The 26,213-nt window shown below is 35.2% G+C and overlaps 1 protein-coding gene across 1 annotated transcript; it reads left to right on the top strand.

Moving 5' to 3' along the window:
* Positions 1–26,179, top strand: LOC130054718 (cytochrome P450 2C15-like). The gene is made up of 8 exons (XM_056165272.1): positions 1–485; positions 1,633–1,858; positions 6,848–6,974; positions 23,742–23,886; positions 24,562–24,698; positions 24,843–24,939; positions 25,178–25,384; positions 25,765–26,179. Exons 1-8 carry the CDS (start codon positions 119–121, stop codon positions 25,950–25,952), a joined length of 1,494 nt encoding a protein of 497 aa, XP_056021247.1. The 5' UTR covers positions 1–118; the 3' UTR covers positions 25,953–26,179.
* The last annotated feature ends 34 nt before the right edge of the window (positions 26,180–26,213 follow it).

The following is a 26,213-nucleotide window of genomic DNA, read 5'->3' as shown; positions in this document are numbered from 1 at the left end:
GACAGCTAGGGGTCCTTACACAGAGCTACTTAGATACATAGTGTATATAATTATAAGTGTTTATAACGATCTCAATCATATTTATTTATTATCTGCAGTTGTCTACACACTGTTCACAATGCTGTTTCATGTTTTGCATTTTGATGTTCTGGTAAACCCGGTGGTAGGATTATGTTTCGTCCTGATGGTGTGCTTTTATGTTCTACAGAGAGTGCGGAGTCGTCTGCAATCTCTCCCGGGACCAACGCGATGGCCAATCGTTGGAAACATTCCGGACTTGGCATTCACGCGCCAAACCTATCGTCGTCTGCTAGAATTTCGGGAGCAGTATGGAGACATTGTCCAACTAAGACTAGGGCCCAATCTGACCATCGTTGCTGTTTTTGGACACACATACATTAACGAGTTGTTGGTGGAACACGGAGACAAGACCAAGTTTAGACCCAACTGGCTTCATTTACCCAAGAAGCTATTTCAGCAAACAGGTACGGTGCACCATTTCTCTTCACACACCCATGTTTTATCCCTAGCATTTCATCTCGGGACATTGGTGTTCTTTCTAGACTGCCAGATCGACTGAGAAAGATCAGATGCACCTTGGATGCTGCATTGTAATCGCTCATGGAACGATAAGATTCAGTCAGCAATAGGTCTTCACAATTCGCTCCCTAGCATTGATGAACAAGCCAAAACCAATAAACATGTAATTTGCAGTATAAGTTTGTAAATTTACTGTAGTTATAGTGCTAGCGTTCTTTGTGCATCTTTAGTCACCTTATGTACCGTAAGGATTTTCTTTTGTCCCGAGGAAGGGCAAGGTCGTCCGGACTCTCGAAAATTCGACAATCTAATTGTTCGTGTGTGTATAAAAACGGAAACCAACCACTATAATTCAATTGAAGTAATAGTTGAAGTTGCGCGCATCAATTTAATTGTTTAGAGTAATTCTATGGTCGCAATAACGATCTAGTTTGCCAATACAGTTCTTTACACACTGATTTTGACTACGGATTACTCTGTTTACCTGATCAAGATATAATACTCACGGCGGGTGTGATCGGTCGACAGGGATGTTTACTCCTCCTAGACACCTGACACCACCCACCTCTGGTATATCTGCCCAACTCTTAATTTTGTATTCCTTATAGGAGTTATGAGATTTATCACTCTTTGTTATCGTCACCTTTTCATGAGAGCAATAATTGAATTGGTACGTGCATCAAATCAAATGTTGAGAACAATAATTGATTTGATGCGCGCTACATTTGAATTATTGCGTGCAATAATTAAATTAATGATAACATCAAATAATTGATGGTATCTTCAATTAATTGCATTTATATTAATTTGGTGCTCTATACAGCCTTGCATAGTCACGACCACTTTCTCAATCCCTCACATTGTCGTGACTGCTTTCTTGCGATCTCGTGTTGCCATCCTAAGTTTCAGGGAGTGAGTGATAAAAATTTAAAAAAAATTTAAAAAAAACCCACTATATACATTCTTGGACAAATTGTTAACGATTTCTATGATTGGGGGTGGGGTGGAATGGTCCCCTATTACTATATGTGGGCATGAGAAATAGTGTGCTTTTCAAATAGGTTACTTACAGGGCTGTTCTGTTATTGGTAGGTGTTCTATGGAGCAATGGCGAAGAATGGCATTCTCTCCGAAGATTTACCATGAATGCACTCAAAGATCTTGGATTTGGAACAACCAGTATAGAGGAGAGAATCCAGAACGAGGCCAAACACCTAATCAGAACCATCCAGTCAGAGAACACGACTGAAATGGACCTCAGGAAGTTTATTCCGAAGGCAGTTTCAAATATCATATCTGGAATTGTGTTCGGAGACAGGTAAATTTTGTCTTCATTTTGCATCTTGGCATCAAGTAAAGTGACGGCTGCTTAAACAAATATTTAGCGGCAGCCACCAGTTAAATTATTAAACTAATATTAATTAATTCTATATCCTGGTACTTACCGGCTTCCGTAAGTAATATTATACAGAAAACAATAAATGTTATACAGAAAACAATAAACGTTGTAACTTTTTATGAAAATACCACTGATCCGGGTCTGTAACGAAGACATTGTACGTAACGCAAGACGCACATAAACTACTTGCTAACACTTGTTATTTAAAGACAATCATTAATCGTGTATATCAATTGTGGTGTTTGATATACTTGATTTCCTGTACGGCGCTGTCTAGTATGGCAAGCCCTTTTACTATTTATTCGTAAAATAAGACATCTCTTTAAATAAGAGAGATATCTTTATTGGTTAAAGAGATATCTCTGTAAGTTAGAGAGATATCTTTTTAAGCTAGGGAGATATCTCTTTAAGCAAAAGATATGTCTCTTTAAACAAGAGATATCTCTTTTGTTTAAAGAGATATCTCTTTACACAAATGAGATATCTCTTTACGCTTGGGAGATATCTCTTTCTCTTTGAGAGATATCTCTCAAAGCTAGAGAGATATCCCTGAGTGAGAAAGAAATATCTCTCTAGCGTAAAGAGATATCTCTCTATCGATGTAAAAAGAGATATCTTTTTAAGTTTGAAAGATATCTCTTTAAATTTTCAAAAAGAGATATCTCTTTAATCTAAAGAGATATCTCTATAGACCCCCCCCCCCCCCCGGTGATCATAATGACTTCTCCCTGTTGCATTGTCATTGAAATGATGTAACCCTATTTTTTAACCAAGCAAAATACTTCTAGTGCACAAATGGCGGGAAAGGTTGAAGAGGTGGTTGGGGTAACATTGTCAAGTTGCCGAGAGGCGAAATCTAGTCTAGCTCGCATATTTCATCAATTTATTGTCTTTGTTTTTTGTTACCTGTACATGTATACATTTCACATGCGGTAAAAGCAAAATCTTCCCAAGGGATTGCAGCCATCAGGGTGTTGCTAAAACGCGGAACGGAAAACGAAACGGAACGGAATAACGGTAAAATTGGGGGGGGGGGGGTCATTTTGATTAAAATCAACAATTTGGGAATTGTTTACAAGCGATAAAACAACTTTATCTTAAAATTTTGCATCATAAATTGATTAATCGAATTTAGTTAAAAGTTAGTATAAGAATTTACAAGAATTTAGAAATTTCGGCAATGACAGAGGTGTTAGCGAGCAGTGACACCTATGGGTAGAGAATGAAAAGAACACACGTGGTTTATACCCCCTCCCCCCTCCGTGGCAAAACGTCATTAACGCACATGTACACGTATTTACACATAATACCGTGTATGTGTGTACTTACAACAAGGAGTGTGATATGTATAAAACAATAATAATTCATGATCTTATTTAGTCAACAAGTTAAACATCTTTTGTTTGATTTATCACTTTTTAACTATAAGGAGACTAAGTAACCGCAGCACTCCAATCCTAAATAGGGAGAACTTCTGGCAGTTAGTTTTTAAACTAAATACTTGTATAGCTTAATATTTGGATTAATCATGAGATGACTTTTAATTCCATTCAAGCATAAATTCTGTGTTAGCTTTTTAGCTATTTCATATATTATGAAATAAATCTGTTAATTCCTCTTACTACTGGTCGTAAACTTCACCCTAGTTAACATTGGTTTTGTTTCATCTTTCTTTCCTGTTGTATCTCTTCAGTTTCAACACTACTCCGCAGGATATCGGTAAATGTACGAACTCTCACATAGATTCATCCCAAATGAGGCAAAACTTTTTTCTTCACCGGACTCGTTCGCTTTAAAATTTGATGTGATACATAAATGTATATTGTACCAGGTGTAGAACTAAATTCAAATTCAAATTCAGTTATCTTAACATAATTATGTAGTTCGAGTTCGATTTTAAAAAGGCTATGTTTTGGGGAAATTGTTCAAAAAATTATTTTATCTTTTACAATGTTGTTTTCGGGGGGTGGGGGTTGTGTACCTTTTATTCATTGGATGGGCTCATAAAATCTTTTCTTACCATACCAGCCAGAATAAAGTAATATAATTTGAAAAACGTTGAATTATAATTCAAGTCTTTTTCAGTACCGGGGTATGTTACCTTATTTATTTTTTCTTGATTTGTGAAACAATATACTGTCAAAATCTGGGGAGGGGGATGTCAAAGCCGGGAAAAAAGATGGTGCCAACAGGCGCTTGCTTAATATTTTTATTAAAACTTACTATGCAAAATATTAAGTAAGCGCCTGTTGACACATTCATCCACAAAACACACCGTGTAAAAATACATAATAATGCATTAGTATGAGGTATAAATATGAAATGGTGGATTCTGAAGATGACTTCATGTTCTCTCTGTAATTTCTGCATTCCTTGTTCAAAATAAGCCCTTTGATTTTGCAAAATGTTGACGTCCTCATAACATTATTGCATAATATATTTTCCGTTTTCCGTTCCGTCTTCCGTTCCATTTTCCGTTCCACGTTTTAGCAACACCCCACCCATCATTGTAAGATTTGTTTTGGCGGGCTTCCGTTTTAGGGAGAATTACTTAAGTATTCAAACTAATAAAAATATCGGAAAGAGATATCCCTTATACTTTGAGAGATATCTCTCTAGGAATTCTTAGAGAGATATCTCTTTAAGTGAAGGAGATATCTCTCAAAGTAAAAGAGATATCTCCCAGAGTAAAAGAGATATCTCTTTAAGTGAAAGAGATATCTCTTTAAGTATAAGAGATATCTCTCAAAGTCTCAAAGTGAAAGGGATATATCTTAAAGGGAAAGAGATATCTCTTTAAGTGTAAAAGATATCTCTAAAAGTAAATGAGATATATCTCTAAGTGAAAGAGATATCTCTCTAAGTGAAAGAAATATCTCTTATTTAGAGAGATATCTTTTAAGATTAAGATATATCTCTCATTTTAAGGAGATATCTCTTTAAAATAAGAGATATCTCTTTAATCTAAAGAGATATCTTATTTTTCGAATAAATAGTAAACTCAAGTGTGAAAAAAATATTTAAAAAATAAAAATGACTGCATGCATGTAGTTTTGTACTTGTAACCATGATACATCAAGATACATGTACATGGACAAACATTCAGTCGGGATGACAGTACTGTAATATTTTACAGTTGGGATGACAGTACTGTAATATTTTACAGTCGGGATGACAGTACTGTAATATTTTACAGTCGGGATGACAGTACTGTAATATTAAACTGTCGGGATGACAGTACTGTAATATTAAACTGTCGGGATGACAGTACTGTAATATTTTACAGTCGGGATGACAGTACTGTAATATTAAACTGTCGGGATGATAGTACTGTAATATTTTACAGTCAGAATGACAGTACTGTAATATTTTACAGTCGGGATGACAGTACTGTAATATTAAACTGTCGGGATGACAGTACTGTAATATTTTACAGTCGTGATGACAGTACTGTAATATTTTACCGACTGACATTCTATCACCTAGTAGTTCGACAAAATAATATTTTCCTTGATATTTCATTTATTAGTCACATAACCTTTCTTAATTTTCGAAAGAGATTGCGTTAGGCTGCCCAAAATAAATTATCATTAGTCGGTTAAAAGGCTCAATAGTATGGAGCGTCAAATTAACATAAACTCAAATAATTGAAGATATCTTCAATTATTTGAAGATATCATCAATTCAATTATTGCTCTCTTTAATTGAATTAATGCGTGCATTAAATCAATTATTGCTCTCATCAAATGAATTAATGCGCGCTTCAATTCAATTATTGCTCTCATCAATTGAACTAATGCGCGCATCAATTGAATTAATGAGAGCAATAATTGATTTAATGCGTGCATTAATTCAATTACTGCTCTCTTCTATTCATTTGATGAGAGCATCAATTTAGTAGAAATATTGCTTGCAATAATTAATTTAGAGCTCGGTTTAAATAATTTAATGATCTCTTTAATTCAATTGAAGATATCTTTAAATCATTTACAATGCTTTTGTATAAGGAATTAATGCGCGCATCAATTCTTTTAAAGAGAGCAACAATTCAATTAAAGATATCATTAATTCAATTGTGGATATGTTGAATTGAAGATATCTTTAATTATATAGTTGTTCTCTAAAAGAATTATTGCTCTCTTCAAATGAATTAAAGATATCATTAATTCAATTGAAGAGAGCAATAATTGAATTAATGCGTGCATTAAATCAATTATTGCTCTCATCAAATGAATTAATGCGCACATCAATTCAAATATTGCTCTCATCAATTGATTTAATGCGCGCATTATATAAATTATTGCTCTCTTCAATTGAATTGTAGCGCGCATCAATTCAATTGTTGATATCATTAATTCATTTGAAGAGATCATTAATTCAATTAAAGCGCGCATCAAATCAGCTGAAGAATTAAAGCTCTCATCAATTCAATTAATGCGTGCAATAATTCAGAATTGAAGATATCATTAATTATTTGAAGAGATCTTTAATTCAATTGTCGCGCGCATCAAATGAATTGATGATATCTTCAAATAGTTGAAGATATCTTCAATTATTTGAGTTTATGTTAATTTGGCGCTCCATACAACAGAGCTTTGTTGACTTGATAAATGTATATAGTACCGATTTTAAACAAAATTTACTTACTTAACATTTTAAAACAGTATTTAATTCAATTTGGAATTTTACTGTTTGATTATTTTATCTCCTCTTTCAACAATAAACCTTCGCGAGTTGAAAACATGGAGTTTATTTTGGTCGGCCTTGTAATTTATTAGAACAGTGTGTCTAATATTAATGGAGGGAAAGTTGATATTTGAATATACCATTTCGGTTCAATAGCACACACTAATTCATCTATAACCCCTTATTAACTGATACAATATCTTTATGTGAAATATTCTGTAGATTTGACTATGAGGACGAGGAATTTAACGTTTTGTTGGAGAATTTGGACTACATCTTCAAAAACTTCGGTTACCAACAACCGTCTATTTTTTTCCCAGTTTTGGAATCGGTGGATGTCAGTGCACAGGTACACATTACGGACCCCAGGAGTTCATTGTAAAACCCCACCCACCCTTGTTGACTCAGTTCCATATCCGCCTCCTCATCTTCCTCTCTCTTTGCTATTGGCTGCCAAATCTATCCACCTCTCTCTCTCTCCATTCACTCGTCCTGTATTTACTCTGTACCATCACTAAGGTAAGTATTTTCACAGGAACGTGCAATTTACAAGATGCTAACTTTTAAAAGCTTTGTCTGACAGGTAAGCGTAAATTTTGCAGTTAAAAATGTCAGGTGCCCGGATCAGGGGAAACTTACAGTCTAATCAAAATTAGCCATTATGTTCTATTATTTATTATGCCGGCATAACAAACAATAAAACATAGGGGCTAATTCTAATTAGACCGGGGAAACTTATGAGCGTTATTTTGTTATTATGTTCCCCAAACAAAGTTTGGGAACATATTGTTTTTACTCTGTTTCTTATTATGTTCCCCAAACAAAGTTTGGGAACATATTGTTTTTACTCTGTTTCTTCTTCTTATTATTATTATTCTTTTTCTCCGGTACTTTTTTGTCCGGTAGTGTTCTCAGAAACTACAAAAGGGATCGATATGAAACTTTCCAGGATGATAGTATAGCGTTTGTAGATGTGCATAGTGATAGTCATTTTATTTGCACGTGCATGCACGCGCGCGCACGTGCATTGCAATTTTGGTACAAAAAATGGAAAATCAGAATATTGAAGGAAGCGATATAAAACCTCAATAGGATGATAGTATATCATTTGTACATATGAAAAATAATAGTTATTTTGCCAGCACGCGCACGCATGCGCGTGCACGCGCATTACAAAATTTGTACGCTAACTTTGGAATCAGTCTAACTTTTTTGTTGTTCATTGAAATGGCTTGAAATTCATATCATAGGTAGATATTGAGACCTTTAACTGATTTACATGGTCAAAATTACCAATTTGCACGCGCATGCACGTGCGCTTCATTTTGATTGGATAATGCTAAAACGTTTGTAACTATCTTATTTATGAAGCGAATGAGATGATATTCACAGCATATGTAGACAATATGTGTATCTATATGTTGGTGTAACAAAAAATGCCAACGCACACGCGCATGCGCGTGCAACGTTTTTTAAATGTTCAATTTTTAAAGGACGATAACGTTTTTATTTTTCATTAAATTCTATTCATATTAGGGGTTTAGATGTATCTTGGTACTCCTTACAAATTGCTGTGGTTAGAATTACTGCTCAGCACGTGCATGCACGTGTGCTGATTTCTGATTGGACGATTTTAAAATCGCTATAACTTCCTTATATTTGGTGGAAACGTTATGAAATTCATACTGTGGGTATATGATACAAATGCCTGTTGAACGACATCAACAAAAATTCGGAATCATACACGCGTGCGCGTGTATGCACGTGCAACGCTTTCTTTCATTTCTTGGTACTGAAATGACCATATTGAACGTACTACATGTAATTAAAGGCTAAAATAAAATGATTTTTTCCTATAGATTCACAAGGACATCACTTTTTAATTGGGGGAGGTTTGGGGAACATCTGTAACGGTCCCCGTTACAATTAGAACTAGTTATTATGTTCCCCAAACAAAGTTTGGGAACATATTGTTTTTACTCTGTTTCTTATTATTATTAAGGTCTTCCGTTTCAAACGGAAGACCTTCTAGTGATTCTACTGTTTATTAAGGTCTTCCGTTTCCAACGGAAGACCTTCTAGTGATTCTACTGTTTATTAAGGTCTTCCGTCTCCTGCGGAAGACCTTACTATTATTGTTCGCGTTCTTCTTCTTCATTATTATTATTATTATTATTATTATTATTTTCCTTGGTAGTACACGCGTTTTTCTCAGCCATTTCTCGATCGATTTTCACGAAATTTTCAGGAAAGATGTCTTTTGGTGACGAGACTTTGCTTGCAAAATTTCGTGCTTGACGTCACTTCCGGTCAGGAGTTATCTCTCTTTTAGTGACTTTTTGAAGGGCCTTGTTGTCCACACATCTCCTCCGTTAGTTTTGAAGCTAGAGTCTTGAAATTTCTACACAAGATAGAGTAAACATTTTAGAAGATTTGTGGGGGATTCGATTTTACCGGAGGCGATTTGCCTAAACGCTCGCCTGGACCTGAAAAAATGGATGCCAAAATTTTTCGCCGATTTCGGCGATTTTTGACCTTTGATCTCCAATATCTTTTTTCTTGCAAATATTTTGTTAAGACATGTAGAACAAAAGTTGTGCACATTTACGAGATCTTTTCGAAAATATCAAGATTTAGGGGCTAGCCCCTTCAATTAGGGATCTAGAAGGGCTCAAAGTCTAGATCAAATATCTCAAAAATCGTTAATATTTTGGTATAAGTTAAAGAACAAAAAATGTTCATCTCAACAATCCAAATCTATTCATATAAAAATTTAGGTCATATGTTACGTAATAAGGGATTTTAAGGGCCAAAACCATAAATATTTTACCCCTTGTATCTCGAAAACGACAAATATTTTGAAAAGCAATAAAGAACAAAAGTTGTTCAGAATGATGATCTGAACAATATGCATATTTCGTTTTTACCCTATGTGGCCCCGTTAGGGAGCTACAGTTTGGCCCCTAAAAATTACTTCTAGAAATAACTCGAGAACGGTAAAGAATTTCTAAATACTTGTTGAACAAAAAATGTTTGAAATGTCGTGACCTTTCTTACGATATCAAGCAAAAGGGGCTGACCCTTTAAATTAGGGGCCCAGAAGGGTCCAAAGGTTTATGAGAATATCTCAGAAACTATTAATATTTTGTAATAGGTCATTGAAGCGGAAATGTTCATCTAAACGAGCTTGTTCTTATCAAATCAAAGAGTAGGTCATATGTTACGTAATAAGGGATTTTAAGGGCCAAAATCATAAATAATTGACGCCTCATATCTTGAAAACGACAAATATTTTGAAAAGCATTATTGATCAAAAGTTGTTCAGAATGATAATCTAAACAATATGTACATTTCGTTTTTTCCCTATGTGGCCCCGTTAGGGAGCTACAGTTTGGCCCCTAAATATTTATTGCAGAGATAACTCGAGAACGGTAAAGAATTTCTAAATACTTGTTGAGCAAAAAATGTTTAAAATGACAAGGCCTTTCTTACGATATCAAGCAAAACGGGCTGGCCCTTTAAATTAGGGGTTCCGAAGGGTCCAAATGTTTTTGAGAATATCTCAGAAACTATTAATATTTTATAATAAGTTGTAGAAGCGGAAATGTTCATCTCAACGAGCTTGATCTTATCAAATCAAAAAGTAGGTCATATGTTACGTAATTAGAGATTTTAAGGGCCAAAATCGTAAATATTTGACGCCTCATATCTTTAAAACGACATATTTTTTGAAAAGCATTATTGAACAAAAGTTGTTCAATGTGTCATAACCTATCGATCAATATCAAAAAATGGGTCTGTGGGCCTCATGGCTCGCCTGTAGAGTCGATTTTTGTCGATATCTGTCGATTTCAAAAACTTGTAACTGGTAAATATTTTGTAAGGACATATTGAACAAAAGTTGTTCAGTTTATCGAGATCTATCGATTGATATCAAGAAATAGGCCTATGATCCTAATGGCTCGCCTGTAGAGTCGATTTTTTGTCGATATCGGTCGATCTCAATAACTTTTTACAGGTAAATATTTTGTAAAGACATATAGAACTAAAGTTGTTGAGTCTATAGAGGGCTAACAAATGACATCAAGAAATAGGCCCGCGGGCCTTATGGCTCGCCTGGAGAGTCGAATTTCAAACGAATTTCACCGCAACTTTGCTTCAGAAGCTTATGATATGAAAAATTGATTATATCTAAAGTGTCTTAAAGTCGGAAACTAAATTGGGACTCATTTGTCTTTTTTTTTTTTTTTTTTTTTAACTCCGAGTGCATCAACAAATCGGACGGAAGACCTACTCGTTGCTCGCAACGAGATCGTGTCTAGTTATTATTATTATTCTTTCTTTATTCTTGTCACCCTTTTTTGTCCACGAGTGTTCTCAGAAACTACTGAAGGGATCAAGATGAAACCTTTTTAGGACGATAGAATACTCTTTGTAGATGTGCGGAACGAACGTCATTTTGTCTGAAAATGCATGCATGTGCATGCACGTGCATTGAATTTTTTGTTTACAAATTTTGGAATGCGTCTAACTTTTTTATTTTTCAATGAAATCGTTTGATATTTATATTGCAGGTATAACTTGAGACCCTTAACCGTTTGGCATCGTCAAAATTTCAATTCTGAACGCGCATGCACGTGTGCTTCAATTTGATTGGATAATACAAAACCGTTTATAACATTCATACCAATTAAGGAAATTTAATGATATTTACAGGATAGGTAGACATGCCAAATATCTACAGATCGATGTAATAAAAATTGCAAACGCGCATGCGCACGCACGTGCATTGTCTTTTGAAGGTTCAATTCTTTCAATGACCATAACTTTTTTGTTTTTTGTCAAAATCTTTTCAATCTTGTATTGTATATGTATCTTGATATTCTTAACAAAAGTGTATAGTCATAATTACCATCCGGCACGTGCATGCACGTGTGCTAAATTGTGATTGGACGATTTTCAAATCGCCATAACTTTCTTATAAATGATGGAAACAATATGAAATTTATACTGTAAGTATATCTATCAAATGTCTATTGAATGACATCAACATTGATGCTGAGTCATACTCACGTGACCGTGTATGCACGTGCATATCTTTTCTTTCATTTTTCGGGTACTAAAATGGTCATAACTATTGAATTAAAAACTGAAATGAATTCAAATTTACCCTGAGGATCTATGATATGAATGTCTATGAAATGATGTCAACAAATTTTCCATTATCAAAATCGCGTGTGCGTGAATGCGCGTGCATTGTAATTTTTGATGTCTAAATTTAAGTATTGGTCTATAACATTTTGAGATTGCAATGAATAGGTTTGAAAATTAGGTTGTAGGTATGTTTTGGGCCTCTCAATTTACTAACAGTCTCAAAATCACTTCCCTGCACGCGCATGCACGTGCGCTTAATTCTGATTGGACGATTTTGAAATCCCAATAACTTTCTTATGAGTGAAGCAATCGATACCAAATTCATATAGTAAGTATATTATTCAAATGTCTATTGAATAGTATCAACAAAATTGCTGTGTGGTACTCACACGCACGTGTATGCACGTGCATTGATTTCGGTCTTTGTAGTTTTGAGTTGCCGTTAATTTCTCGTTTTTCATTGAAAAGTTGTAAAACTTCTCTTGTACTCATATAGTAAGACTTCTAATGTATCGAGATGGTCGAATTATTCATATGCACGTGCATGCACGTACGTGCACGTGCACAAAACTCTCAGATCTTTATAACTGATTTGAACTAGTATGAAATGGACTGAACGTTATAAGATAGTTACATATTCACATGTTTCACAATTTGCAATAGTCAAAACCACTTGTACTGAAATAAATGACACCACTTGCTAAATGGGGGAATGTTTGGGGAACATCTGTAACGGTCCCCGTTACAATAAGTACTAGTTATTATGTTCCCCAAACAAAGTTTGGGAACATATTGTTTTTACTCTGTTTCTTCTTATTATTATTATTATTATGTTCCCCAAACAAAGTTTGGGAACATATTGTTTTTACTCTGTTTCTTATTATTATTATTATTATTATTATGTTCCCCAAACAAAGTTTGGGAACATATTGTTTTTACTCTGTTTCTTCTTCTTATTATTATTATTATTATGTTCCCCAAACAAAGTTTGGGAACATATTGTTTTTACTCTGTTTCTTATTATTATTATTATTATTATTATTCTTTTTCTCCGGTACTTTTTTGTCCGGTAGTGTTCTCAGAAACTACAAAAGGGATCGATATGAAACTTTCCAGGATGATAGTATAGCGTTTGTAGATGTGCATAGTGATAGTCATTTTGTTTGCACGTGCATGCACGCGCGCGCACGTGCATTCCAATTTTGGTATAAAAAATGGAAAATCAGAATATTGAAGGAAGCGATATAAATCCTAAATAGGATGATAGTATATGATTTGTACATATGAAAAATAATATTTATTTTGTCAGCACGTGCACGCATGCGCGTGCACGCGCATTACAAAATTTGTACACTAACTTTGGAATCAGTCTAACTTTTTTGTTGTTCATTGAAATGGCTTGAAATTCATATCAGAGGTAGATATTGAGACTCTTAACTGATTTGCATGGTCAAAATTACCAATTTGCACGTGCATGCACGTGCGCTTCATTTTGATTGGATAATACTAAAACGTTTGTAACTATCTTGTTTATGAAGTGAATGAGATGATATTCACAGCATATGTAGACAATATGTGTATCTATATATTGGTGTAAAAAAAAAATGCCAACGCACACGCGCATGCGCGTGCAACGTTTTTAAATTTTCAATTTTTAAAGGACGATAACGTTTTTGTTTTTCATCAAATTCTATTGATATTAATGGTTTAGATGTGTCTTGTTACTCCTTACAAATTGTTGTGGTTAGAATTACTGCTCAGCACGTGCATGCACGTGTGCTGAATTCTGATTGGACGATTTTAAAATCGCTATAACTTCCTTGTATTTGGTGGAAACGTTATGAAATTCACACTGTGGGTATATGATACAAATGCCTGTTGAACGACATCAACAAAAATTCGGAATCATACACGCGTGCACGTGTATGCGCGTGCAACGCTTTCTTTCATTTTTTTTGGTACTGAAATGAGCATATTGAACGTACTACATGTAATTAAAGGCTAAAATAAAATGATTTTTTCCTATAGATTCACAAGGACATCACTTTTTAATTGGGGGAGGTTTGGGGAACATATGTAACGGTCCCCGTTACAATTAGAACTAGTTATTATTATTATTATTATTCTTTTTCTCCGGTACTTTTTTGTCCGGTAGTGTTCTCAGAAACTACAAAAGGGATCGATATGAAACTTTCCAGGATGATAGTATAGCGTTTGTAGATGTGCATAGTGATAGTCATTTTGTTTGCACGTGCATGCACGCGCGCGCACGTACATTGCAATTTTGGTACAAAAAATGGAAAATCAGAATATTGAAGGAAGCGATATAAAACCTAAATAGGATGATAGTATATCATTTGTACATATGAAAAATAATAGTTATTTTGCCAGCACGCGCACGCATGCGCGTGCACGCGCATTACAAAATTTGTACGCTAACTTTGGAATCAGTCTAACTTTTTTGTTGTTCATTGAAATGGCTTGAAATTCATATCATAGGTAGATATTGAGACCCTTAACTGATTTACATGGTCAAAATTACCAATTTGCACGCGCATGCACGTTCGCTTCATTTTGATTGGATAATGCTAAAACGTTTGTAACTATCTTATTTATGAAGCGAATGAGATGATATTCACAGCATATGTAGACAATATGTGTATCTATATGTTGGTGTAACAAAAAATGCCAACGCACACGCGCATGCGCGTGCAACGTTTCTTAAATGTTCAATTTTTAAAGGACGATAACGTTTTTGTTTTTCATCAAATTCTATTCATATTAGGGGTTTAGATGTATCTTGGTACTCCTTACAAATTGCTGTGGTTAGAATTACTGCTCAGCACGTGCATGCACGTGTGCTGATTTCTGATTGGACGATTTTAAAATCGCTATAACTTCCTTATATTTGGTGGAAACGTTATGAAATTCATACTGTGGGTATATGATACAAATGCCTGTTGAACGACATCAACAAAAATTCGGAATCATACACGCGTGCGCGTGTATGCACGTGCAACGCTTTCTTTCATTTTTTGGTACTGAAATGACCATATTAAACGTTCTACACGTAATTAAAGGCTAAAATAAAATGATTTTTTGCTATAGATTCACAAGGACATCACTTTTGAATTGGGGGAGGTTTGGGGAACATATGTAACGGTCCCCGTTACAATTAGAACTAGTTATTATTATTATTATTCTTTTTCTCCGGTACTTTTTTGTCCGGTAGTGTTCTCAGAAACTACAAAAGGGATCGATATGAAACTTTGCAGGATGATAGTATAGCGTTTGTAGATGTGCATAGTGATAGTCATTTTGTTTCCACGTGCATGCACGCGCGCGCACGTGCATTGCAATTTTGGTACAAAAAATGGAAAATCAGAATATTGAAGGAAGCGATATAAAACCTAAATAGGATGATAGTATATCATTTGTACATATGAAAAATAATAGTTATTTTGCCAGCACGCGCACGCATGCGCGTGCACGCGCATTACAAAATTTGTACGCTAACTTTGGAATCAGTCTAACTTTTTTGTTGTTCATTGAAATGGCTTGAAATTCATATCATAGGTAGATATTGAGACCCTTAACTGATTTGCATGGTCAAAATTACCAATTTGCACGCGCATGCACGTGCGCTTCATTTTGATTGGATAATGCTAAAACGTTTGTAACTATCTTATTTATGAAGCGAATGAGATGATATTCACAGCATATGTAGACAATATGTGTATCTATATGTTGGTGTAACAAAAAATGCCAACGTACACGCGCATGCGCGTGCAACGTTTTTTAAATGTTCAATTTTTAAAGGACGATAACGTTTTTGTTTTTCATCAAATTCTATTCATATTAGGGGTTTAGATGTATCTTGGTACTCCTTACAAATTGCTGTGGTTAGAATTACTGCTCAGCACGTGCATGCACGTGTGCTGATTTCTGATTGGACGATTTTAAAATCGCTATAACTTCCTTATATTTGGTGAAAACGTTATGAAATTCATACTGTGGGTATATGATACAAATGCCTGTTGAACGACATCAACAAAAATTCGGAATCATACACGCGTGCGCGTGTATGCACGTGCAACGCTTTCTTTCATTTCTTGGTACTGAAATGACCATATTGAACGTACTACATGTAATTAAAGGCTACAATAAAATGATTTTTTCCTATAGATTCACAAGGACATCACTTTTTAATTGGGGGAGGTTTGGGGAACATATGTAACGGTCCCCGTTACAATTAGAACTAGTTATTATGTTCCCCAAACAAAGTTTGGGAACATATTGTTTTTACTCTGTTTCTTATTATTATTATTATTATTATTATTATTATTCTTTTTCTCCGGTACTTTTTTGTCCGGTAGTGTTCTCAGAAACTACAAAAGGGATCGATATGAAACTTTCCAGGATGATAGTATAGCGTTTGTAGATGTGCATAGTGATAGTCATTTTGTTTGCACGTGCATGCACGCGTGCGCACGTGCATTGCAATTTTGGTACAAAAAATGGAAAATCAGAATATTGAAGGAAGCGATATAAAACCTAAATAGGATGATAGTATATCATTTGTACATATGAAAAATAATAGTTATTTTGCCAGCACGCGCACGCATGCGCGTGCACGCGCATTACAAAATGTGTACACTAACTTTGGAATCAGTCTAACTTTTTTGTTGTTCATTGAAATGGCTTGAAATTCATATCATAGGTAGATATTGAGACCCTTAACTGATTTGCATGGTCAAAATTACCAATTTGCACGCGCATGCACGTGCGCTTCATTTTGATTGGATAATACTAAAACGTTTGTAACTATCTTATCTATGAAGCGAATGAGATGATATTCACAGCATACGTAGACAATATGTGTATCTATATATTGGTGTAGCAAAAAAATGCCAACACACACGCGCATGCGCGTGCAACGTTTTTTAAATGTTCAATTTTTAAAGGACGATAACGTTTTTGTTTTTCGTCAAATTCTATTGATATTAATGGTTTAGATGTGTCTTGGTACTCCTTACAAATTGCTGTGGTTAGAATTACTGCTCAGCACGTGCATGCACGTGTGCTGAATTCTGATTGGACGATTTTAAAATCGCTACAACTTCCTTATATTTGGTGGAAACGTTATGAAATTCACACTGTGGGTATATGATACACATGCCTGTTGAACGACATCAAGAAAAATTTGGATTCATACACGCGTGCGCGTGTATGCGCGTGCAACGCTTTCTTTCATTTTTTGGTACTGAAATGACCATATTGAACTTACTACATGTAATTAAAGGCTAAAATAAAATGATTTTTTGCTATAGATTCACAAGTACATCACTTTTTAATTGGGGGAGGTTTGGGGAACATCTGTAACGGTCCCCGTTACAATTAGAACTAGTTATTATTATTATTCTTTTTCTCCGGTACTTTTTTGTCCGGTAGTGTTCTCAAAAACTACAAAAGGGATCGATATGAAACTTTCCAGGATGATAGTATAGAGTTTGTAGATGTGCATAGTGATAGTCATTTTGTTTGCACGTGCATGCACGCGCGCGCACGTGCATTGCAATTTTGGTACAAAAAATGGAAAATCAGAATATTGAATGAAGCGATATAAAACCTAAATAGGATGATAGTATATCATTTGTACATATAAAAAATAATAGTTATTTTGCCAGCACGCGCACGCATGCGCGTGCACGCGCATTACAAAATTTGTACGCTAACTTTGGAATCAGTCTAACTTTTTTGTTGTTCATTGAAATGGCTTGAAATTCAGGTAATAGGTAGATATTGAGACCCTTAACTGATTTACATAGTCAAAATTACCAATTTGCACGCGCATGCACGTGCGCTTCATTTTGATTGGATAATGCTAAAACGTTTGTAACTATCTTATTTATGAAGCGAATGAGATGATATTCACAGCATATGTAGACAATATGTGTATCTATATGTCGGTGTAACAAAAAATGCCAACGCGCATGCGCGTGCAACGTTTTTTAAATGTTCAATTTTTAAAGGACGATAACGTTTTTGTTTTTCATCAAATTCTATTCATATTAGGGGTTTAGATGTATCTTGGTACTCCTTACAAATTGCTGTGGTTAGAATTACTGCTCATCACGTGCATGCACGTGTGCTGATTTCTGATTGGACGATTTTAAAATCGCTATAACTTCCTTATATTTGGTGGAAACGTTATGAAATTCATACTGTGGGTATATGATACAAATGCCTGTTGAACGACATCAACAAAAATTCGGAATCATACACGCGTGCGCGTGTATGCACGTGCAACGCTTTCTTTCATTTCTTGGTACTGAAATGACCATATTGAACGTACTACATGTAATTAAAGGCTAAAATCAAATGATTTTTTCCTATAGATTCACAAGGACATCACTTTTTAATTGGGGGAGGTTTGGGGAACATCTGTAACGGTCCCCGTTACAATTAGAACTAGTTATTATTATTATTATTATTCTTTTTCTCCGGTACTTTTTTGTCCGGTAGTGTTCTCAGAAACTACAAAAGGGATCGATATGAAACTTTCCAGGATGATAGTATAGCGTTTGTAGATGTGCATAGTGATAGTCATTTTGTTTGCACGTGCATGCACGCGCGCGCACGTGCATTGCAATTTTGGTACAAAAAATGGAAAATCAGAATATTGAAGGAAGCGATATAAAACCTAAATAGGATGATAGTATATCATTTGTACATATGAAAAATAATAGTTATTTTGTCAGCACGCGCATGCATGCGCGTGCACGCGCATTCCAAAATTTGTACACTAACTTTGGAATCAGTCTAACTTTTTTGTTGTTCATTGAAATGGCTTGAAATTCATATCATAGGTAGATATTGAGACCCTTAACTGATTTACATAGTCAAAATTACCAATTTGCACGCGCATGCACGTGCGCTTCATTTTGATTGGATAATACTAAAATGTTTGTAACTATCTTATTTATGAAGCGAATGAGATGATATTCACAGCATAAGTAGACAATATGTGTATCTATATATTGGTATAATAAAAAAATGCCAACGTACACGCGCATGTGCGTGCAACGTTTTTTAAATGTTCAATTTTTAAAGGACGATAAGGTTTTTGTTTTTCATCAAATTCTATTGATATTAATGGTTTAGATGTGTCTTGGTACTCCTTACAAATTGCTGTGGTTAGAATTACTGCTAAGCACGTGTATGCACGTGTGCTGAATTCTGATTGGACGATTTTAAAATCGCTATAACTTTCTTATATTTGGTGGAAACGTTATGAAATTCATACTGTGGGTATATGATACAAATGCCTGTTGAACGACATCAACAAAAATTCGGAATCGTACACGCGTGCGCGTGCATGCACGTGCAACACTTTCTTTCATTTCTTGGTACTGAAATGACCATATTGAATGTACTACATGTAATTAAAGACTAAAATAAAATGATTTTTTGCTATAGATTTAAAAGGACATCACTTTTTAATTGGGGGAGGTTTGGGGAACATATGTAACGGTCCCCGTTACAATTAGAACTAGTTATTATTATTATTATTATTCTTTTTCTCCGGTACTTTTTTGTCCGGTAGTGTTCTCAGAAACTACAAAAGGGATCGATATGAAACTTTCCAGGATGATAGCATAGCGTTTGTAGATGTGCATAGTGATAGTCATTTTGTTTGCACGTGCATGCACGCGCGCGCACGTGCATTGCAATTTTGGTACAAAAAAATGGAAAATCAGAATATTGAAGGAAGCGATATAAAACCTAAATAGGATGATAGTATATCATTTGTACATATGAAAAATAATAGTTATTTTGTCAGCACGCGCACGCATGCGCGTGCACGCGCATTCCAAAATTTGTACACTAACTTTGGAATCAGTATAACTTTTTTGTTGTTCATTGAAATGGCTTGAAATTCATATCATAGGTAGATATTGAGACCCTTAACTGATTTGCATGGTCAAAATTACCAATTTGCACGCGCATGCACGTGCGCTTCATTTTGATTGGATAATACTAAAACGTTTGTAACTATCTTATTTATGAAGCGAATGAGATGATATTCACAGCATAAGTAGACAATATGTGTATCTATATATTGGTGTAATAAAAAAATGCCAACGTACACGCGCATGCGCGTGCAACGTTTTTTAAATGTTCAATTTTTAAAGGACGATAAGGTTTTTGTTTTTCATCAAATTCTATTGATATTAATGGTTTAGATGTGTCTTGGTACTCCTTACAAATTACTGTGGTTAGAATTACTGCTCAGCACGTGTATGCACGTGTGCTGAATTCTGATTGGACGATTTTAAAATCGCTATAACTTTCTTATATTTGGTGGAAACGTTATGAAATTCATACTGTGGGTATATGATACAAATGCCTGTTGAACGACATCAACAAAAATTCGGAATCGTACACGTGTGCGCGTGCATGCACGTGCAACGCTTTCTTTCATTTCTTGGTACTGAAATGACCATATTGAATGTACTACATGTAATTAAAGACTAAAATAAAATGATTTTTTGCTATAGATTTAAAAGGACATCACTTTTTAATTGGGGGAGGTTTGGGGAACATATGTAACGGTCCCCGTTACAATTAGAACTAGTTATTATTATTATTATTATTCTTTTTCTCCGGTACTTTTTTGTCCGGTAGTGTTCTCAGAAACTACAAAAGGGATCGATATGAAACTTTCCAGGATGATAGCATAGCGTTTGTAGATGTGCATAGTGATAGTCATTTTGTTTGCACGTGCATGCACGCGCGCGCACGTGCATTGCAATTTTGGTACAAAAAATGGAAAATCAGAATATTGAAGAAAGCGATATAAAACTTAAATAGGATGATAGTATATCATTTGTACATATGAAAAATAATAGTTATTTTGTCAGCACGCGCACGCATGCGCGTGCACGCGCATTACAAAATTTGTACGCTAACTTTGGAATCAGTTTAACTTTTTTGTTGTTCATTGAAATGGCTTGAAATTCATATCATAGGTAGATATTGAGACCCTTAACTGATTTACATGGTCAAAATTACCAATTTGCACGCGCATGCACGTGCGCTTCATTTTGATTGGATAATGCTAAAACGTTTGTAACTATCTTATTTATGAAGCGAATGAGATGATATTCACAGCATATGTAGACAATACGTGTATCTATATATTGTTGTAATAAAAAAGGCCAACTAACACGCGCATGCGCGTGCAACGTTTTTCAAATGCTCAGTTTTTAAAGGACAATAACGTTTTTGTTTTTCATCAAATTCTATTGATATTAATGGTTTAGATGTGTCTTGTTACTCCTTACAAATTGCTGTGGTTAGAATTACTGATCAGCACGTGCATGCACGTGTGCTGAATTCTGATTGGACGATTTTAAAATCGCTATAACTTCCTTATATTTGGTGGAAACGTTATGAAATTCACACTGTGGGTATATGATACACATGCCTGTTGAACGACATCAACAAAAATTCGGAATCATACACGCGTGCGCGTGTATGCGCGTGCAACGCTTTCTTTCATTTTTTGGTACTGAAATGACCATATTGAACGTACTACATGTAATTAAAGGCTAAAATAAAATGATTTTTTGCTATAGATTCACAAAGACATCGCTTTTTTAATTGGGGGAGGTTTGGGGAACATATGTAACGGTCCCCGTTACAATTAGAACTAGTTATTATTCTTTTTCTCCGGTACTTTTTTGTCCGGTAGTGTTCTCAGAAACTACAGAAGGGATCGATATGAAACTTTCGAGGATGATAGTATAGCGTTTGTAGATGTGCATAGTGATAGTCATTTTGTCTACGCGTGCATGCACGCGCGCGCACGTGCATTGCAATTTTGGTACAAAAAATGGAAAATCAGAATATTGGAGGAAGCGATATAAAACCTAAATAGGATGATAGTATATCATTTGTACATATGAAAAATAATAGTTATTTTGTCAGCACGCGCACGCATGCGCGTGCACGCGCATTACAAAATTTGTACACTAACTTTGGAATCAGTCTAACTTTTTTGTTGTTCATTGAAATGGCTTGAAATTCATATCATAGGTAGATATTGAGACCCTTAACTGATTTGCATGGTCAAAATTACCAATTTGCACGCGCATGCACGTGCACTTCATTTTGATTGGATAATACTAAAACGTTTGTAACTATCTTATTTATGAAGCGAATGAGATGATATTCACAGCATACGTAGACAATATGTGTATCTATATATTGGTGTAACAAAAAAATGCCAACACACACGCGCATGCGCGTGCACCGTTTTTTAAATGTTCAATTTTTAAAGGACGATAACGTTTTTGTTTTTCATCAAATTCTATTGATATTAATGGTTTAGATGTGTCTTGGTACTCCTTACAAATTGCTGTAGTTAGAATTACTGCTCATCACGTGCATGCACGTGTGCGAAATTCTGATTGGACGATTCTAAAATCGCTATAACTTCCTTATATGTGGTGGAAATGTTATGAAATTCATACTGTGGGTATATGATACAAATGCCTGTTGAACGATATCAACAAAAATTCGGAATCATACACGCGTGCGCGTGTATGCGCGTGCAACGCTTTCTTTCATTTTTTGGTACTGAAATTACCATTTTGAACGTACTACAAGTAATTAAAGGCTAAAATAAAATGATTTTTTGCTATAGATTCACAAGGACATCACTTTTTAATTGGGGGAGGTTTGGGGAACATCTGTAACGGTCCCCGTTACAATTAGAACTAGTTATTATTATTATTATTCTTTTTCTCCGGTACTTTTTTGTCCGGTAGTGTTCTCAGAAACTACAAAAGGGATCGATATGAAACTTTCCAGGATGATAGTATAGCGTTTGTAGATGTGCATAGTGATAGTCATTTTGTTTGCACGTGCATGCACGCGCGCGCACGTGCATTGCAATTTTGGTACAAAAAATGGAAAATCAGAATATTGAAGGAAGCGATATAAAACCTAAATAGGATGATAGTATATCATTTGTACATATGAAAAGTAATAGTTATTTTGCCAGCACGCGCACGCATGCGCGTGCACGCGCATTACAAAATTTGTACGCTAACTTTGGAATCAGTCTAACTTTTTTGTTGTTCATTGAAATGGCTTGAAATTCATAACATAGGTAGATATTGAGACCCTTAACTGATTTACATGGTCAAAATTACCAATTTGCACGCGCATGCACGTGCGCTTCATTTTGATTGGATAATGCTAAAACGTTTGTAACTATCTTATTTATGAAGCGAATGAGATGATATTCACAGCATATGTAGACAATATGTGTATCTATATGTTGGTGTAACAAAAAATGCCAACGCACACGCACATGCGCGTGCAACGTTTTTTAAATGTTCAAGTTTTAAAGGACGATAACGTTTTTGTTTTTCATCAAATTATATTCATATTAGGGGTTTAGATGTATCTTGGTACTCCTTACAAATTGCTGTGGTTAGAATTACTGCTCAGCACGTGCATGCATGTGTGCTGATTTCTGATTGGACGATTTTAAAATCGCTATAACTTCCTTATATTTGGTGGAAACGTTATGAAATTCATACTGTGGGTATATGATACAAATGCCTGTTGAACGACATCAACAAAAATTCGGAATCATACACGCGTGCGCGTGTATGCACGTGCAACGCTTTCTTTCATTTCTTGGTACTGAAATGACCATATTGAACGTACTACATGTAATTAAAGGCTAAAATAAAATGATTTTTTCCTATAGATTCACAAGGACATCACTTTTTAATTGGGGGAGGTTTGGGGAACATCTGTAACGGTCCCCGTTACAATTAGAACTAGTTTCTTTGGTCTTATACCTGCGAAAATATGCAGAAATAATTACACATGTAACAAGCATTTGAAATTTCAGTTGTACAAGTAATATTATCTTATGCAGAAAATTTCTGAGAACATGAACAAAATTTATGAGTACTGTCAACTTCAAATAAAACGCCACCGTGCTACTCGTCAGATGCAGACTACCCGAGACTTTATTGATATGTACATCGAACAACTGGACACAGAGACTGAGGAATTATCAGGTGTGTTTCACGGTTGTATTTTTAGTTGCATGGTTAGTAGTTGAATCAATATGATTTATACCGGGTCAGTAGATTCCATAAAGACTAAACAAGATAAGACTGAGAAGTTTTTGACCAGTAAGCATTTTTGTCACATATTCAGTGGCGGGGTGGGGGGTGGGGGTATAGCTATGGTTACAGGCCCCATTTCAAAATTAACCCACCCCCCCAAACCTATCGAAAGTTACTTTGTGCAGTTTTGGAGTGAAAAAAGTACCAGTTTGGTACCACCCCAATTTATTTTTTTTCGGGATCCACCCCTGAGATTTTAAAGGAACATTAGCTGTGAAAGTGATGACATTTTTTTCCTCAAAATCTCTCAATGGCATAGGAATATATATCAATGACTATTAAAACATTTATATTGTACAAAAACAAGAGATCCCCAATAAAACTATGGTAGATAACCGTTATTAATAAGTTTACAAGGAAGAATTGTTGTCTTGCAAGGCAATAATTATTTAATCACCGAAATTACATATTTATGTGCCTGCTTTGGGTTAATAATTAAATACTGATGTTGTTACTGAAATATATAATATAGAGTAATTTTCACTGAATTAAATTTTTGGTGACAAAATGACAGCTAATTAAAGACCACTCTTACTGTAACAATATTTCATTTTTCCTCCCCAGAGAGGAGTTTGTTTCAGATCATTTTTGACCTGTATGCTGCTGGCTCTGAAACCTCCTCTACCGCCCTACAGTGGATTATTCTCTATCTGATCAAGTACCCCGTGGTTCAGATCAAATGCATATCGGAAATTAGACGGGTGAGACTATTTTCTATCAATAATCAATATAGATATAGATACATATATAAGAATATCGTCTCTGACAACAACAACAACAACCCCCCCCCCCCTCGATTTGTTATTTATATAAGTATTATAATTACTAAAATTGTTTTTTAACAGGTGATCGGACTTGAAGCCTCTGTGAAATTTTCAGACAGGGAAAAAATGCCTTATGTCTCGGCAACAATAAACGAGGTACAGAGGATGTCAACGCTAGGTATGCAGTCTATTCACATGTATATTAAAGCAAATATTTTTTTTAAAAATCTCCCTCTGCAAAGGAAGGTAATTTCAAGATTTCAAGGAGGAAAACGGAAAACTTAATGATATTTAGTATCGCTGCTACTTAGAAATGGAAAGAAAATTCAAAAATCATTTTGCTGTGTACCTTACTTGTAGATTTCTCTGAATGAAATTAATGTGAATGATAGTTAAACTGCGCGACAATTTTGCAGGTGCTTTGAGCCTTCCGAGAACAAGTTTGGAGGATGTGGAGATAGATGGGAAGGTGATTCCAAAAGATGCGGTCATCATTCCACATATTTACTCCGCTCATTATGACACACGGTTCTGGCAGAACCCAGAGGACTTCAAACCGGAGCGTTTTATTGACAAAGACAGGCATATCATTAAACATAAAGCTTTTTATCCTTTCTCTATTGGTAAGCTTGCACCCCCTATACTGGTAATCATATAAATAATATATTGGGTGGACTATAATATGCGACAAGTAACGACTGCAAGTCTTTGAAAATCGCTGGAAAATCATGCCTGTGCAAACATTGTTGTCTAGAACTTGATGTTGATGAGAAAAAACTTCCAAGATATCCAAGATATTGAGGTTGAAATACTTAAAGAAAATGTAGTTGGGACTTTCAATTCACTCTGACATATCCATGGTATTCAGATATCGATGCTCAAGATGCCAATGTTCGCCTGCACATGCCTTTTATAAGTCTTCCCAATACAAATAATTATTTCCATCAATCTTGCTCATTTCGTTAAGAAAGCGATAACTATTTTTCCATTATTATATTATCAGGTCCTCGTGCCTGTCCAGGGAAACAGCTGGGAGAGATGGAGATGTTTATTTTTGGTGTTTCTATGATGCAACAGCTTGAGTTCAGCTCAGTTATTCCCCCCGAGGACCTCAATACTGAGGGGCTCCAGACGGGGGTAACCCTGGTGCCTGCTCCTTACAAAGTCAGAATCAAAAATCGACATCATTAAATTTAATTGACACATCCGAGATACAGGAGAATAAGTAAGAGGAAACTCATCCCAGTCCAGGACAGAAACTCAAGACATTCTTACACCCATTGACAGTATGAAAGGGGGAGGGGGGTGGGTGGGTGTTAAAATTGTATTGACATTCTGAAAGCTATATTGAAATTACTTAATTAACTGTCAAAAGCATTGCTTCAGTCAGTGAAAAGAAATAAATGGTTTTGATGTTAGAAGTCTTTTACATCGAATATATAAATTCTTTAG

This window comes from Ostrea edulis, chromosome 5 (assembly GCF_947568905.1).
Source record: "Ostrea edulis chromosome 5, xbOstEdul1.1, whole genome shotgun sequence".
In the NCBI taxonomy this organism is placed as follows: Eukaryota; Metazoa; Mollusca; class Bivalvia; order Ostreida; family Ostreidae; genus Ostrea; species Ostrea edulis.
Note: the sequence above shows the minus strand (reverse complement) of the source record. Positions and strands in the feature narration are given on the sequence as shown.

Coding starts and splice junctions, on each gene's coding strand:
- LOC130054718 (XM_056165272.1), top strand. CDS start 119: ATGCTGTTTCATGTTTTGCATTTTGATGTTCTGGTAAACCCGGTGGTA. Junction 486..1,632: donor GAAGCTATTTCAGCAAACAG/GTACGGTGCACC, acceptor TGTTATTGGTAG/GTGTTCTATGGAGCAATGGC. Junction 1,859..6,847: donor GGAATTGTGTTCGGAGACAG/GTAAATTTTGTC, acceptor AATATTCTGTAG/ATTTGACTATGAGGACGAGG.